Source organism: Oncorhynchus nerka, linkage group LG6 (genome assembly GCF_034236695.1).
Source record: "Oncorhynchus nerka isolate Pitt River linkage group LG6, Oner_Uvic_2.0, whole genome shotgun sequence".
Lineage (NCBI taxonomy): Eukaryota > Metazoa > Chordata > Actinopteri > Salmoniformes > Salmonidae > Oncorhynchus > Oncorhynchus nerka.
Window position 1 is genome coordinate 49,300,860 of NC_088401.1, and position 17,053 is coordinate 49,317,912.

The 17,053-nt window shown below is 46.3% G+C and overlaps 1 protein-coding gene across 1 annotated transcript in view; it reads right to left on the bottom strand.

The window, feature by feature from the left end:
- Positions 1-12,768, bottom strand: part of LOC115130523 (A disintegrin and metalloproteinase with thrombospondin motifs 2-like) — a 196,666-nt gene extending 183,898 nt beyond the window's left edge. The window contains exons 1-2 of the mRNA XM_029661760.2: positions 12,544-12,768; positions 9,792-10,234 (exon numbers count right to left, since the gene is read on the bottom strand). Of these exons, the coding sequence (XP_029517620.1) occupies positions 9,792-10,234; positions 12,544-12,628 (528 nt within the window). The 5' untranslated portion in view covers positions 12,629-12,768. The remainder of the gene's footprint in view (positions 1-9,791; positions 10,235-12,543) is intronic.
- Positions 12,769-17,053: the final 4,285 nt, after the last annotated feature.

Below are 17,053 nucleotides of genomic sequence, written 5' to 3' on the forward strand. Positions count from 1 at the left end.
TTAGTTGAAATTTGAATTGAATTGGCCACACCCCACAGGATATAGAATTTGAGTTTGAGTGACAGGAAGTGGAATTTAATTCAGTGCAATTCAGAGAAATCCCACTCAGTCACAGAACATGAGTTTTATTGAATCTGACAGGTCACACTTCCAGATACCAAAGGATATATGTTTTCTGGAAACCTTAGTCAAAGATGTAAGAGTATGAAGATAGGCTAAAACTGTGTCTCCAATAGAAATCCCAGATCAAACTTGTAGGTGATATCATGGCGACGTTGGCTAGCTAAGCACGTTCACAGAAATACGTAATCGGGTATAATGGTCGTCTTGCGCCGAACTCCGCATATGCAGGCGTCAACCATTTCATTTTCTGGGCTTCTTTTTGAGGGCCTCGGGCAACTTGAGGAACAACTTGAAGGTTAAACTAATGCACGCTGGGAACTGTAGTATTTTCCCCATATTGAACAGAATTGAAGTGATTAAGGAAATTTAATAACTAAGAATTAGAGGTCGACCGATTATGATTTTTCAACGCCGATACAGATACCAATTATTGGAGGACCAAAAAAGCCAATACCGTTCCGTTCCGTATTTTATCGAACGGCAGCAACCGTAAGTCTAAATATTGTTGTTTACATTGCACAACCTTCAATGTTATTTCGCAAATTAGTTCGCTGTTGCATATACCCTGACTCTGGGTGCAATGAACGCAAGAGAAGTGACACAATTTCCCTAGTTAATATTGCTTGTTAACATGAATTTCTTTTAACTAAATATATAGGTTTAAAACAATATATACTGCTCAAAAAAATAAAGGGAACACTTAAACAACACAATGTAACTCTGTCAATCACACTTCTGTGAAATCAAACTGGCCACTTAGGAAGCAACACTGATTGACAATAAATTCCACATGCTGTTGTGCAAATGGAATAGACAACAGGTGGAAATTATAGGCAATTAGCAAGACACCCCCAATAAAGGAGTGGTTCTGCAGGTGGTGACCACAGACCACTTCTCAGTTCCTATTCTTCCTGGCTGATGTTTTGGTCACTTTTGAATGCTGGCGGTGCTTTCACTCTAGTGGTAGCATGAGACGGAGTCTACAACCCACACAAGTGGCTCAGGTAGTGCAGCTCATCCAGGATGGCACATCAATGCGAGCTGTGGCAAGAAGGTTTGCTGTGTCTGTCAGCGTAGTGTCCATAGCATGGAGGTGCTACCAGGAGACAGGCCAGTACATCCGGAGACGTGGAGGAGGCCGTATGAGGGCAACAACCCAGCAGCCGGACCGCTACCTCCGCCTTTGTGCAAGGAGGAGCAGGAGGAGCACTGCCAGACCCCTGCAAAATTACCTCCAGCAAGCCACAAATGTGCATGTGTCTTCTCAAACGGTCAGAAACAGACTCCATGAGGGTGGTATGAGGGCCCGAAGTCCACAGGTGGGGGTTGTGCTTACAGCCCAACACAGTGCAGGACGTTTGGCATTTGCCAGAGAACACCAAGATTGGCAAATTCGCCACTGGCACCCTGTGCTCTTCACAGATGTAAGCAGGTTCACACTGAGCACATGTGACAGACGTGACAAAGTCTGGAGACGCCGTGGAGAACGTTCTGCTGCCTGCAACATCCTCCAACATGACCGGTTTGGCGGTGGGTCAGTCATGGTGTGGGGTGGCAGTTCTTTGGAGGGCCGCACAGCCCTCCATGTGCTCGCCAGAGGTAGCCTGACTGCCATTAGGTACCGAGATGAGATCCTCAGACCCCTTGTGAGACCATATGCTGGTGCGGTTGGCCCTGGGTTCCTCCTAATGCAAGACAATGCTAGACCTCATGTGCCTTCCTTCAAGAGGAAGGCATTGATGCTATGGACTGGCCCGCCCGTTCCCCAGACCTGAATCCATTGACCACATCTGGGACATCATGTCTCGCTCCATCCACCAACGCCACATTGCACCACAGACTGTCCAGGAGTTGGCGGATGCTTTTGTCCAGGTTTGGGAGGAGATCCCTCAGGAGACCATCCGCAACCTCATCAGGAGCATGCCCAGGCGTTGTAGGGAGGTCATACAGGCACGTGGAGGCCACACACACTACTGAGCCTCATTTTGACTTGTTTTAAGGACATTACATCAAAGTTGGATAGCCTGTAGTGTGGCTTTCCACTTTAATTTGGAGTGGGACTCCAAATCCAGACCTCCATGGGTTGATAAATTTGATTTCCATCGATAATTTTTGTGTGATTTTGTTGTCAGCACATTCAACTACGTAAAGAAAAAAGTATTTAATAAGAATATTTCATTCATTCAGATCTAGGATGTGTTATTTTAGTGTTCCCTTTATTTTTTTGAGCAGTGTACTTCTGTGTATTGATTTTTAGAAAGGCATTGATGTTTATGGTTAGGTACATTCGTGCAACGATTGTGCTTTTTCGCGAATGCGCTTTTGTTAAATCATCCCCCGTTTGGCGAAGTATGCTGTGATTAGCTGATAAACTAACAGGCACCGCATTGATTACATGAAATGCAGGACAAGCTAGTTAAACTAGTAATATCATCAACCATGTGTAGTTAACTAGTGATTATGTGAAGATTGATTGTTTTTTATAAGATCAATTTAATGTTAGCTAGCAACTTACCCTGGCTCCTTGCTGCACTCGTGTAACAGGTGGTCAGCCTGCCACTCAGTCTCCTCATCGAGTGCAATGTAATCGGCCATAATCGGCGTCCAAAAATGCCGATTACCGATTGTTATGAAAACTTGAAATCGGCCCTAATTAATCAGCCATGCCGATTAATCGGTCGACCTCTACTAAGAATATCCACATACAGGTTTTTTTCCCCTCTATCATTAATTGTAGCCCTTTCCACTCACAGACACTGTCATCCCGTGTCATTAACAAGCACCTTAATAGGAACTTAGGTGCTTTGCGTCGCAGCGCTGCATGGGTTTTGACTAACAGCCGTTATAAACTTGAGAAGCGAGCAAGACAAGAAGATGCCCCCAACCCTCCAGCGAATTAGGCTACATTTGCACATTTGTTGCTGCCTGACTGAGGGAAATGTGTTCTGAAAGATGAGTTGTTGAAGATCATAATATATAAATACCACTTTGATGTCATACCAGCAAACCACACACCCACGAGTCCAAATGTGCATATTTGAAAAATCGTGTTATTTACAGTATCAACATTCATGATCAATGTGTTTGATCCACCGTTACAAAGATGACATGCGTTATACCCTGGGTTGTCCTGAACAGAATGTTTGACATATTGCGAAGGAAATTAGTCACGGAACACACGCTTGAATGCACTCATGACTCCATTCTATGCGTAATCAAAATGACAATCTCTTAGTCTGAAGTGCCGTTTGAAAGCCTAACCCTGTAAAATCAGATTTTATAACATATTGTAGCTAGCCATGCTGGCAATAGATTAAGCCTTCAACATGATGGAATGTTTTTAGATTGGGTAAACAACAACAGTAATTGTGTGATGGTGGGGACACAGGGCTGTGTTCCTGTACAAACAACAGTAATTGTGTGATGGTGGGGACACAGGGCTGTGTTCCTGTACAAACAACAGTAATTGTGTGATGGTGGCGACACAGGGCTGTGTTCCTGTACAAACAACAGTAATTGTGTGATGGTGGGGACACAAGGCTGTGTTCCTGAACTAACAACAGTAATTGTGTGATGGTGGGGACACAGGGCTGTGTTAACAACCACAGTAACTGATGGTGGGGACACAGGGCTGTGTTCCTGTACAAACAACAGTAATTGTGTGATGGTGGGGACACAAGGCTGTGCTCCTGTACAAACAACAGTAATTGTGTGATGGTGGGGACACAGGGCTGTGTTCCTGTACAAACAACAGTAATTGTGTGATGGTGGGGACACAGAGCTGTGTTCCTGTACAAACACCAGTAATTGTGTGATGGTGGGGACACAGGGCTGTGTTCCTGTACAAACAACAGTAATTGTGTGATGGTGGGGACACAGGGCTGTGCTCCTGTACAAACAACAGTAATTGTGTGATGGTGGGGACACAGGGCTGTGTTCCTGTACAAACAACAGTAATTGTGTGATGGTGGGGACACAGGGCTGTGCTCCTGTACAAACAACAGTAATTGTGTGATGGTGGGGACACAGGGCTGTGCTCCTGTACAAACAACAGTAATTGTGTGATGGTGGGGACACAGGGCTGTGCTCCTGTACAAACAACAGTAATTGTGTGATGGTGGGGACACAGGGCTGTGCTCCTGTACAAACAACAGTAATTGTGTGATGGTGGGGACACAGGGCTGTGTTCCTGTACAAACAACAGTAATTGTGTGATGGTGGCGACACAGGGCTGTGTTCCTGTACAAACAACAGTAATTGTGTGATGGTGGGGACACAGGGCTGTGCTCCCATACAACAACAAAAAAAGTGTGCTTGCTTCAGTTCCTCAATGGCAAAGCTAAGAGAGCTAAAAAAAAAATATTTTTAAAAGCACCTTATAGTTGAAGGCATTGAAATGATTTCGGAACTGTGCACAGTTTGGAGAGGTGTGTGGCCACTTTGAGACACCTCTCACTCAAGCCCTTGGAATAGTTTTTTTTTTCTCATCCTGCACATACTCCAAAATGTCAAGGAATAGTCTTATTGTGTTACTGAATGCATCGAGAGTATTTTCAAATGACGTTATGGACAAATGCTGTGAAAAGTACAGTAAATGTGGAATGCACTTCATATCAACAGGGTAATGTTGGATTCAGTCTTGTGTCAGGTGGACTCATGTGTCCTCACCTTTGGTCCAATAATTGACCCACAATCTGCAAACTGTTCTCTTTCAATTGCTACCATGGTTATGCATATGTAAAAAAAAAAAAATAGTTATTCTGTTTTGATGAGTAAAAAAATGATTACGCTCAAATGGCGCTCCTGTGAAGTAGTGACGCGCCGGCATACGCCGAGTTTCCTGAGACGAGTCACAATGGAGGGATACAAAGTATATTGAAAGCAGGTTCTTCCACAAATGTCTGATTCCTTAGTAAATTAAGAAATTAACATCCCATCATGCTTAGGGTCATGTACTGTATAAAAATGCTGGGCGGGCCATTATTTTGGCTACAATGGCTATGCTCCCACAGGATGACAATGGACCCAGCCACAGGGCACGATTGGTAACTGAATGGTTTGATGAGCAAGAAAACGATTTAAACCATATCGTCACACCCTGACCTTGGTTATCTTTGTTTTCTTTATTATTTTGGTTAGGTCAGGGTGTGACGAGGGTGGTATGTGTGTTTTTGTCTTGTCTAGGGTTTTTTGTATATCTGTGGGTTTTTGGTATTGTCTAGGTAAATGTAGGTCTATGGTGGCCTGAATTGGTCCCCAATCAGAAGCAGCTGTTTATCGTTGTCTCTGATTGGGGATCCTATTTAGGTTGCCATTGTCCATTTTGGTTTTGTGGGTTATTGTCTATGTGTAGTTGCCTGTCAGCACTCATGTCTTATACTGTCGTTTGTTTAGTGTTCTTTGTGTAATTAAAAAAAGAATGTATTCTTATCACGCTGCGCCTTGGTCTCGTCGTTATGACGAACGTGACACATATGCCATGGCCCTCTCAGTTACCAGATCTCAACCCAATGGGAAACCTATGGGAGATTCTGTAGTGGCACCTGAGACAGTTTCCCACCTCCTTCAACAAAACATAAAATGATTTAATTTTTTTATTGAAGAATGGTGTCACGTCCCTCCTTGAAGAATCTATGCCAAGGTGCATTGAAGCTGTTCAGACTCCTGGTGGCCCAACACCCTATTAAGACACTTTATGTTGGTGTTTCCTTTATTTTGGCTGTTACCTGTATATTTCTATAGACTACACCTAAATATAGAATAGAAGAGGCAATTTAATTTAATTTAATGTCACTGAATTCAATTCTATTCCCTTTACAGATTTCCTCGATTTCTTAAACACAAAAACAGGTTCCTGTAGCACAAAAACCCATATAGCCTTACGTCATTCCCAAAAACACACACACACATTTCCCATAACCGTAAACACTATTCACCTGTAAACTCTTTCAGCAAAACCTGACACAAAAGTGGCCCAATAAATTGCACTATATATTCATTCAGCAAATACATGCTCTCAATACAATTAACTCAAGTCATCACAACCTGTTTACTACTTCAATGCAAATTCAATTCCAATTCAACAATGGAATTAGAATTTGAGGCATTCTCAAATCAATTCCGAATTGAGCCCAACACTTGTTTCACCATGCATGTACTGTATCTGCCATATGCTGGAGACAGTGTGTGTGTGTGTGTGTGTGTGTGTGTGTGTGTGTGTGTGTGTGTGTGTGCGTGCGTGCGTGCGTGCGTGCGTGCGTGCGTGCGTGCGTGCGTGCGTGCGTGCGTGTGTGTGTGCGACTTGTGTGTGGGTGTAATACATGTCTCTGCTGTCCAGGTGTTCTCCCACCTGTTGCTAAAGGTTAGCAGGGATGATGACAGGTCTGCCATCCACCGCCCGTCTATCCTTTTGTCAATCTGTCTTTCTATCTGTCTGATTGTTAGGTTGAGACGTACATTAGAGAAAGGTCTGGGACCCATAGAGACCCCATAAATCATCAGTTCTATATGTGATTTTATGCTCTCTGCCCAGCTTCCAGTTCCAGCCAATGAAGTACTCCCTCTCTCCCTCTCCGGGCCTTGCTATTGGCTGAATCCATACCTGTATACCTGCCTGACTCTATGTTCCCACGGCAACACAATGCCGCCCTATCATTTGGCTGCACCCTCTGATTATCTCAAGCCTGGTCCATCTGGAATGTAAGTTTAGATGGCTGTGAGAATATATGTCTTTATGAAGACTGCTATTTTATTTAATAGTTTACAGTACAAAACATATGTACAAACTTGTGTTGGGATCAGGCAATCAGTTCAAGTTAATACAGACCTCTTTCTCGCTCTGTTTATCCCTCCTCTCTCTCCCTTTCCCTTTCCCTCCCTCCTCTCTCTCTCCCTTTCCCTCCTCTTTCTCTTCCTCCTCCCCCTATCCCCCTCTCTCTGTCTGTGGTCTGGGCTAGGAGGAGGAGAACAGTGGTGGCAGGAAACAGAAGAACAGCAGGAACTGCTTTTCCTCTCTTCTCCTCTGGGCTAACACACTCTACTGTACATTCCACATCTCTCTTTCTCTCTCTCTCTCTATCTTTTGCTCTCTCTCTCTCCCTCTGCTACGGAAAAATCCCCAAACACACACACGCGCGCTCTCTCTTTCTCCAGCCTGGCTGTCTTTCTAATGTATACAGGAGAGCAGAGAATGACACACACACACTTCGAACAGCTTCTTTAGCTTTGACCGAGTATGCTAGGCCAGGGGGAAAGCCATTAGTGGGACGAGGTTTATAAACACACACACACACACACACACATACACACACACACGGATGTATAAAATATTCCAAGAGGCTAGGTTAGGTAAGTTTAGGATATGATTTCTGTACTGAAATTCTTCCACTAAAATAAATTCTGTCCCACATGTGGGGGAGTCTGAGGGAAGGGGCATACTACAGTCAATCTGTAATTTAATTTTCCTTTACCCCACCACCACATGACCACCATCTCCAACGCCCTTTCCCCCACTGTGCCGCCTCTCCTCAACTACTCAACAAGACCTCACCAGTTGATCACATAGGCGTTCTTCACAAGAAACCAATTCACCTCAAAGACCATTCATTTTTCCACACCAGCCTTGCTCTCATTCTCTCTCTCTCTCCTCTCTCCCTGTCTCTCTCCTTGTCTCTTGGTTTCTCTGCACTCTGCTTTGGCTCCCCTTCTGTCTCTTTTTCTCCCTCCCTGTCTTTTCCTTCACCCCTCTCCTCTCTGCCACTCCCTTCATTCCCATCTCCTCACTCTCCCTTTCTCTCCTTTTCTCTCTCCCTTTCCCCTCTCTCTGGATTGTGGCTAGTGGCCAGGCAGTGAGCTGGGGGAAGGCCAGAGCAGAGAGGTGGTGTAGGGCCTGCCCCTTGTGCCCATGCTGGCAGTATATTGGCTGGCTACTGGCTGGCTGTCTGGCTGCTGGCTGGGTGCCTGCTCTCTCAGCTGGTCAAAGGGTCCCCAGTGTACTCAGCTCTAAACGGCTCCAGTTGTTGGCTGTCGACTAATGAACAATGGTCTAATGAAGGAACATCCTCTCCTCCCTTCTCTTCTTTCCCTCCCTTCTCCTCTTCTTATTCCCTAAGAGGAGGGATCCTGTCCTCCTCTTCTCCTCCTCCCTTCTCTTCTTTCCCTCCCTTCTCCTCTTCTTATTCCCTAAGAGGAGGGGTCCTGTCCTCCTCTTCTCCTCCTCCCTTCTCTTCTTTCCCTCCCTTCTCCTCTTCTTATTCCCTAAGAGGAGGGGTCCTGTCCTCCTCTTCTCCTCCTCCCTTCTCTTCTTTCCCTCCCTTCTCCTCTTCTTATTCCCTAAGAGGAGGGGTCCTGTCCTCCTCTTCTCCTCCTCCCTTCTCTTCTTTCCCTTCATTCTCCTCTTCTTATTCCCTAAGAGGAGGGGTCCTGTCCTCCTCTTCTCCTCCTCCCTTCTCTTCTTTCCCTCCCTTCTCCTCTTCTTATTCCCTAAAAGAAGGGGTCATGTCCTCCTCTTCTCCTCCTCCCTTCTCTTCTTTCCCTCCCTTCTCCTCTTCTTATTCCCTAAGAGGAGGGGTCCTGTCCTCCTCTTCTCCTCCTCTCTTCTCTGCAGGCAAGTCAAACACACATACACAGTCCCACAGAGACAAAAAATGCAGGTCATTGGGGCCTCCCTCTCCTCCACCCCCCGAGACAAAAACACAGACCAAATATCCATGCATGACATTTCAAACCATTCGCTCACTCCATTTAGTCTTCAAAATACCTACCTAACATTGCATTGACAACAGAAATACAACTAACTCTTAATCTTTTGATTTGATCATTTCAATAAACACACTCAAGCAAATCACATAGCCTATTTCAATATATCAAATGACATCTGTATAACAAACTTCAGTGTCTCCTCTCTCTTGACTTCGACTGAGTGGAAAGTGGAGTCAAGTAGAACACAACTCAGCTACTACACACGTCGTGTGGGCCTCACCGAGGAGCATCAACAAAATAGCAACATGACCCCTCCATGACCTCTGAACCCTGGGGTCAACCAGGAAGCATGCTGAGTCACCAGAGAGAAGTCAAGGGGTTACACAGTAGAGTTCTTTCTCTTTCCTCTCTCTCTCTCTCTCTCTCTCTCTCTCTCTCTTGCTCTCGCTCTTCCTCTCTCTCTCTCTCTCTCTCTTGCTCTCGCTCTTCCTCTCTCTCTCTGTCTCTCTCTCTGTCTACGCACTGGGCGTTCCTATGGAAACTCGGACATGGCTCCTCTCTCGCTCTCTCTCTCTCTGTCTCTCGCAGTCGTTGACACATAAGCACACACAATCTAAAGATTGGGATAGGAATGGCGACTCATAACCTCACTCCACAGGCCTTCCAGGCCATCTAAATTGAGAGAAACATCCTTACACAGTCCTGAACAGCAAAAACAGATTTGACAAAAACAGAAACATCACCAATGCAATGCATCCAGTCAAATTAGCTAGATTTTCATAAAGCACAGAGCTCGATAAAGCACCACCAATCAGCAATAAGAACCGCACAGGAAATTCTATACAGCGCAGTAAACTTGAGCGGGACGAATGTCAAACTCAGTACAGAACTGAAACAGTGTTAAGAGACAATTAGATGGGCGCTGTTCACAGTGGACACAGTCATTAACCCAAACAACCCAAACTCACCAGGCCGTCGCAGTTGCTGATTGCTACGGTGGCTCCGGGCGTGTCTGTGACGTCACCCACGTAGAAACAGTCTCCCTGCAGTGGCTCGGAGCGTGTGGCTGTCCCGTTGCTGTCGTTATCATCGTGCCACTCCATCTTGGCTCCGGGGGCCACCAGTCGCGCATTGTGCCGCAGACGCAGGTGGAACTCCCGGCCGAAGACGGTGACGTTGTAGTAAAGCTGTCTGTGTCGGGGCCCTCCATCCTCCTCGTACATTTCCTCTCTTTCTTCATCTCCTCCTCCTCCCCCGTTCTCTCCGGTCTCCCTCCTCCAGCGCCTATGGGGCTGCCCCGCCCCCACCCCCGGCCGGCCGGCCGACACGGCGTGGGACAGGAAGCGGCCGTCTGCGTCCACGCTCACGGGCCTCACCAGTCCATACTCCCCCAGGACATGCTGCAGGGAGTCTGAAGGTTGGAGGAGGGGAGAGATGGGAAGAGGGACAGGTGGATAGGAAATGAGGGAGAAAGGGTGGTGGGAGGAGAGGGTGGAGAGCGACAAGTGGGACAGGTGGAGGCGGGGAGCGGGGGAGGGAGAGAGGGAGAAGGACAGGGGAATAGGTGGATGGTGGTGAGGGAGTGCAGAGGAGAAGGGAGTAGAGGAGGAGAGAGGTTGGTGGGAGAGATAGGATGGGAGAGGAGAAGAAGGAGAGAAGAGGTGAGAGAGGAATGCAGAGGGAGGATAAGCGGGAGATGAGGAAGGGATGGAGAAGGGGGAGATGAGGAGGATAGGAAAGGGCAGGAATGAGAGAGAATAAGAAAATTAGACAGAGAGAGATAGGCAGAGTTGGGAAAGAGAATTAGGGAAAAGGGGAGGGGTTACGTTAGAGATGTCATGTTCTGTTCCTAATTGCATCCCTTCTTGATCACAGAGAAAATATGCATGGACTTCAAACAGATAAGCCTGCCCAACACAGAGACACACAAACATACACACCCCACCCCTGAACCCAGATGCATCCCCACGTCCTTGATGGGCTGCGTGCTGTTTGCTCTATGACACTCACAAGCCACACAAGAGTCGAAGGTAAGGGGTTCTACATAGAAGATCATAGGAAATCCCAGGACGTGTCTATAATACTGTTATAAGTTCACATAGTTGCTATCACAAACTCTAAGTTGACACTGAATAGTATGATATCAAATCAAATCAAATCAAATGTATTTATATAGCCCTTCGTACATCAGCTGATATCTCAAAGTGCTGTACAGAAACCCAGCCTAAAACCCCAAACAGCAAGCAATGAAATATTAATTTCCCAATGAGCAAACAATATCCATACTTTCAGCATTCTTATACATTCATTTTTTTATCAGGTTTTTGATTGGCTGACCAAATTTGTATTGACCTTTGTCAATAAAACTCATGAATGCAACTGTTTATGTACATGCTATATTCCACTTGTAGCCCTGGTTGTCCTGAAAAGAAAATGGTAAAACACTTAAATGTGAGGCTAAATCTGAGGGCAGAGCAAGCAGATGAAAGAGAGTAGTCAATGTCAGCTTGTTTTGCTGTGGGAAGTCTGGTTACATTGGAGTTAACATTTTGAGAGACATGCAGCCTAATTAATATAATGTATTTTAGCCTATTGCATCACCATCATTATTTCTTCCCCGTAATCAGGTCTTAATGCACTGTAGGCCGTTTTCTTGGCGACGCACCGCAATATAACTGTGACACTGACAGTGACACCTCCCTCGGAGGCAGCTTTTAGACGCGTGAGAGAGACGCTCCCTCCGGGGCGCTAGTGACAGAACGCTGCGCCTCGCCCACATATCACTACTCTCTACTCAAAGCCGCAGCACTAGATCACGTCAGTGACTCTAACGACTCTCCGCTGTCCTTCTCAATATCACTTGCATGATTATTATCGAAACAGATATCTTAACACAGATAATACATATTATGGTGTTTTGTTTGAATCACTGGGCTACAATGAGTGTAACCGAGATCATTATTTAATATCGGTGCAAATAAGCAGGCGAGGGTGAGGTGCACCACATACTTGATTCCTGCAAGATTTTATCAATCTGATTCCATGATAACAGAGCCCAACATGTTTTGGTAGGCTATATAATTTTCCCATGGTCACTAAATAAAAGTTTTCTGCAAAACATGAGTGAGATATGGATACTAAGCGTACACTGTGCAATGTTATTATCCTGCAATGTATATTGTTATTATTATTAGGACTAGTATTATTTTCTAATGTAACGGGGATTAGATGTTCATTTCTAATCGAAAACACCCGACCCTTCTCTTCTTGTGACCAAATCGATAGCTTCTATCTCCACCTAATCACATAAGGTTACTCCATGGCAAACGCCGACAACAAACCTATCCTTGCATCCTTTCACAGCCAAAGTGAATTCCCCTGCCCTGACTGTCCGAAATGCTAAACCGCCCGCCCGCGTCAGGAGCGGGATGAGGAGAGGAGAGAGAGAAACGCACACTTAACAACACTGCCTGTCCTGACACAGCACAGAGAGAGAGCAGTCTCCGGGAAAAGTATCCGGAACCTTGATCCACTAACCTTGATCCATCCACTAAACCAAAGTTGAAAGGGGACGTTTTTAGGGTGTGTATATACAGTAGCTGCAGCCTACAGCCCAGGCTACTATGCTGGGCGCGCAGAAGGTTGCGTCTACCCAATTGACCCCCAGCGTATGGGAAACAGCAAAATATTGTAAACATAAACAGTCCCACGTTTACGTACCTACGCTACTGGCGATATATAGGCCACTCGTGTGCAGAAAGGCCGAAAGAATGATTAAAATAGTCAATCCAGGCGCGAGACCCATGGCAGCTCCGAACTGCGCAGGTGAGAGAGTGGGACTTCGGGCTCCAGTGTGCTAAAGTTCCCCGCGACTAGCCACACCGCCACGACAGCAACAGCACAGCAGCCCGCAACTAACTGCCAAGTGCACCGGGAGAGAAGGCTCTCTCTCTCTCTCTCTCAACCCCTCCCCCTCCCTCTCTCTGTCTCTCTCTCGCTTTCTCAATCTCACTCGCTCACACACACTCTTTCTCTCTCTCTCGCTCCTGCTCCTGACAACTCCCCGAATCTACATACACATACACGCGCGCCCACACATTTCTCTGACTGTACTCACGCAAGGAGGCGCGAGGTAGATTAGGATAGTTCTGAAAACATTGGGCGTGCTGCGACTGATTGACAGTTCATGACAGCTTAAATAAACGAGAGGAACATCTGTGAAAATGACCAACCTTTCCCCTTCCACCCGAGAAATAGTAATTTAATAGTGAACAAAAGTTGTTTTGAAACTTTAAACTATTCTCCCGAATCAATTATGTTTGGAGTGCATGTTTCACTGGTCACGCCGCCAACACTGTGCACCATTCTGAAAAGCTTGCATAAACTTTGAATATCCAGTGAGCGTCCGGAGTCAGAATAAGCAGTGGTGCAACATCGCCTTGCGTGGCGGCAGACGGAACTGAAAGGCTAAGGTCGGGAGGGGAATGAAAAAGCACAACCGAAGGCAAATATAAATCACCCTACGTTTCATGTCCAGTCTTTAGGCATCCTCTTTCATTGTGGTATACAGAACCTTGCCACATCTTAACTTTTAAAACGTTTAGGAAATTAAGTAAAGTACACGAAAAGAGAAGAAAAGAAAAGTGAGTTCCATGTTTGAGCTTTGTTTTCCATTTGTGTATTGTGACCTCTGCTCTGCAAGGTTACCTGTGCAGTGTGGTCTTGTCTCTCTCCTTTCTCCTCTCGCACAGTGACTTCATGCACCTGTGTTACATCTGGCTTCATTATCCGTTATAGGATTGGGCTGTCAACTCATTACCACCTACTGCCTGCGGTGTGGCAAAACAAGAGAGAGAACGAGAGAGAGAAATATGGGGTTGTATGATATGGAGAGAGACAGAGCAGGCAGAGAAAGTAAAACAACAATGGGAGAGAGAGAGAGAGATAAATGGATAGGGTGAGATACTGTATATCTGGGCCAGTGTGGGTGCATGCAGGTAAAAACAGCCCAATAACACCTGGAGGTCCTCGCAATACTAACAGAGACACTGCACCTGTGTTTGTGTGTGTGTGTGTGTGTGTGTGTGTGTGTGTGTGTGTGTGTGTGTGTGTGTGTGTGTGTGTGTGTGTGTGTGTGTGTGTGTGTGTGTGTGTGTGAGAGAGAGGAGATCTTTCACCAGGTATTTACAGTACATCACATGAAGGCCCTCAAGGCTTTGTAGAATCGCCCTCAGCCTCTCCCACACACACACACACACACACACACACACACACACACACACACACACACACACACACACACATGCACACACTCACACACGCACAGGCAGGAAGACACACACTCACACACAAACACACACAACAAACACACACAGACACACTCCTTGTGAAGTGAGCCCAGCCCTTTCCTCAGCTCTAGCTGTTCGTGGCATTGCTGGGAAATGTCACAATGTTCCAAAACCTACCCAGCAGCCCCGTCTGCCACCCGCCCGCCCGCCTGCCCACCCGCCTGCCCACCCTCCAACCCCCCTCCCCCTACACTCTCCACCCTCCTCTGTTCCTGGTTGCTTCCCTGTTGCCATGGAGATACCCAAGCCCCGCACCTTGAAAAGTACACTTGGAGAAGCTGTGAGGGAGGAAGGGGAGGGAGACTCCGCTAATATCCTTCTCCCAGACCGTTGTGTGTTTGTTTAGGTTATTATAGCTAGAGCTGCGCTTGACAGGGGGGCAGGGAATTACATGTTCATCGTCTGTGCATGTGCAAACAGCTTTTGTGATAGAGAAATGGATACCCGTTACAACCAGTTATGTCGAAAAATTTGTTCCGTCAAAGTCGTGTTGTATTGATGTGTGATTCCGTGAGGTTTTAATTGGTGGCAGGTGAAGGGTTTAGTATGTGTGTGGGTTTGACATGCTGTGGATGAGATGCCGCAGGGTTCTTTTCCTGTTTGTTCCTTTCATATACGGCTTAATAAAAGCATAACAATAGCAGGTCAAATCAAATCGAACTTTATTTGTCACATGCGCCGAATACAACAAGTGTAGACCTTACCGTGAAATGATTCCTTACAAGCCCTTAACCAGCAGTGCAGTGTTAGAGACGTGTTCAGAAAATATTTACCCAAAAAATGAAAGTAAAATATAATACAAAATAACACAATAAAATAACAATAACGAGGCTATATACAGGGGGTACCGGTACTGAGTCAGTGTGCAGGGGTACAGGTTAGATTTGTACATGTAGGTAGGTGTGAAGTGACTATGCATAGATAATAAACAAAGAGTAGCAGCAGTGTACAAAACAAATGGATGGGGGGTCAATGTAATAGTCCAGTGGCCATTTGATTAATTGTTCATCAGTCTTATGGCTTGGGGGTAAACGCTGTTGAGGAGCCTTTTGGTCCTAGACTTGGCGCTCCGGTACTGCTTGCCGTGCGGTAGCAGAGAAAACAGTCTATGACTTGGGTGACTGGAGTCTCTGACAATTTTATGAGCTTTCCTCCTACACACCTATTATATAGGTCCTGGATGGCAGTAAGCTTGGCCCCAGTGATGTACTGGGCTGTATGCTCTACCCTCTGTATCGCTTTACTGTCAGATGCCGAGCAGTTTCCATACCAGGTGATGATGCAACCCGTCAGGATGCTCTCGGTGGTGCAGCTCAGTCTCCTGAGGGGGAAAAGGTTTTGTCATGACCTCTTCACGACTGTCTTGGTGTGTTTGGACCAGTTTGTTGGTGATGTGGACACCAAGGATCTTGAAACTCTCGACCCGCTTCACTACAGCCCGTCTATGTTAATAGGGGCCTGTTCGGCCCACCTTTTCCTGTAGTCCACGATCAGCTCCTTTGTCTTGCTCACATTGAGGGAGAGGTTGTTGTCCCCTCACCACACAGCCAGTTCTCTGACCTTCCTATTGGCTGTCTCATTGTTGTCGGTGATCACAGGGACTATGGTGGTCTGCTTGAATTACAGACTCGGTCAGGGAGAGGTTGAAAATGTCAGTGAAGACACTTACCAGTTGGTCCGCGCATGCTTTGAGTACACGCCCTGTCTGGCCCTGCGGCTTTGTGAATGTTAACCTGTTTAAAGGTCTTGCTCACATTGGCTACCGAGAGAGCATTATCACACAGTCATCCTGAACAGCCTGTGCTCTCGTGCATGCTTCAGTGTTGCTTGCCTGAAGCGAGCATAAAAGTATTTTAGCTGGTCTGGTAGGCTCGCGTCACTGGGCAGCTCGCGTCTGGATTTCCCTTTTCACAATAGCTTGTGAAACTGTGGAAACATCAGCTGAGGGCTGCAGTGAGAGCAAGGCTTCTCTCTCTCTCTCTCTCTCTCTCTCTCTCTCTCTCTCTCTCTCTCTCTCTCTCTCGGTCTCTCTCATCTCTCTATGTGTGACTCTCTGTGTGTCCCTCTCTCCTCACCTCTCCCCTCTCTTTTCTCTGTGAGATAGTTAGTGTCCTTGCTGAGGTCAGACAGCAGTCACCCATGTGTTTGCATGGATTACCATGCCATATGAGCACTGGGACAGGTGTTAATTGTGCCTCTGAAAGGTTACATGACCAGGCATCAAACCTGCACCATGTCAGGCTTAAGTCATGCACACACACCATGCGTGAGTGTGCATTTTTGTGCATTTGCGTGTGCATTTGTGCGTGTATGTACCATGTACCATGAATCTTCCACAGTACTTGAGAGGTGGCAGTGATAGAGCAGCCAGGTCACCCATGATTACAGGTCAGTATTCGACGTTCATCCATGTCTGAGGACGTCGGGAGATGAGGTGGAACCCAGCCACTAGGGGCAACCGTGAGTGCTCTTACCTTCAAGTAGGTTTCGGTTTTGCTAGGGTGTTGTGGATGTGGACGGCAGATGGGTGTAAGCATCTGATTTCAAAGGTTGCAAGGTCAACTCCAGCAGTGCAAAGATGTTCTTGATTTTTGTTTAGCCTATCTCAAACCTTAACCCTTCCCTTTAACCATTCTGAGTTAATGCCTAATCTCAAGATTTCGGAGTTAATGTCTAAACTGAACCCTAATCTTTAGAAAATCGGTGTTAATGCCTAAACGTGATGTCTGAGAAACATGGATGAACGTATAACTCCGTCGTGAGACTGTGAGAGCCAGTTTTGATAGAGAGGTTTGCCCATCGGATCAGTAGGAACAATAAAGATGTGACAACAAGACGTAGCAGGAAGAGAAACAATGACCCAGCCAAGTGTAGGGTGAAGG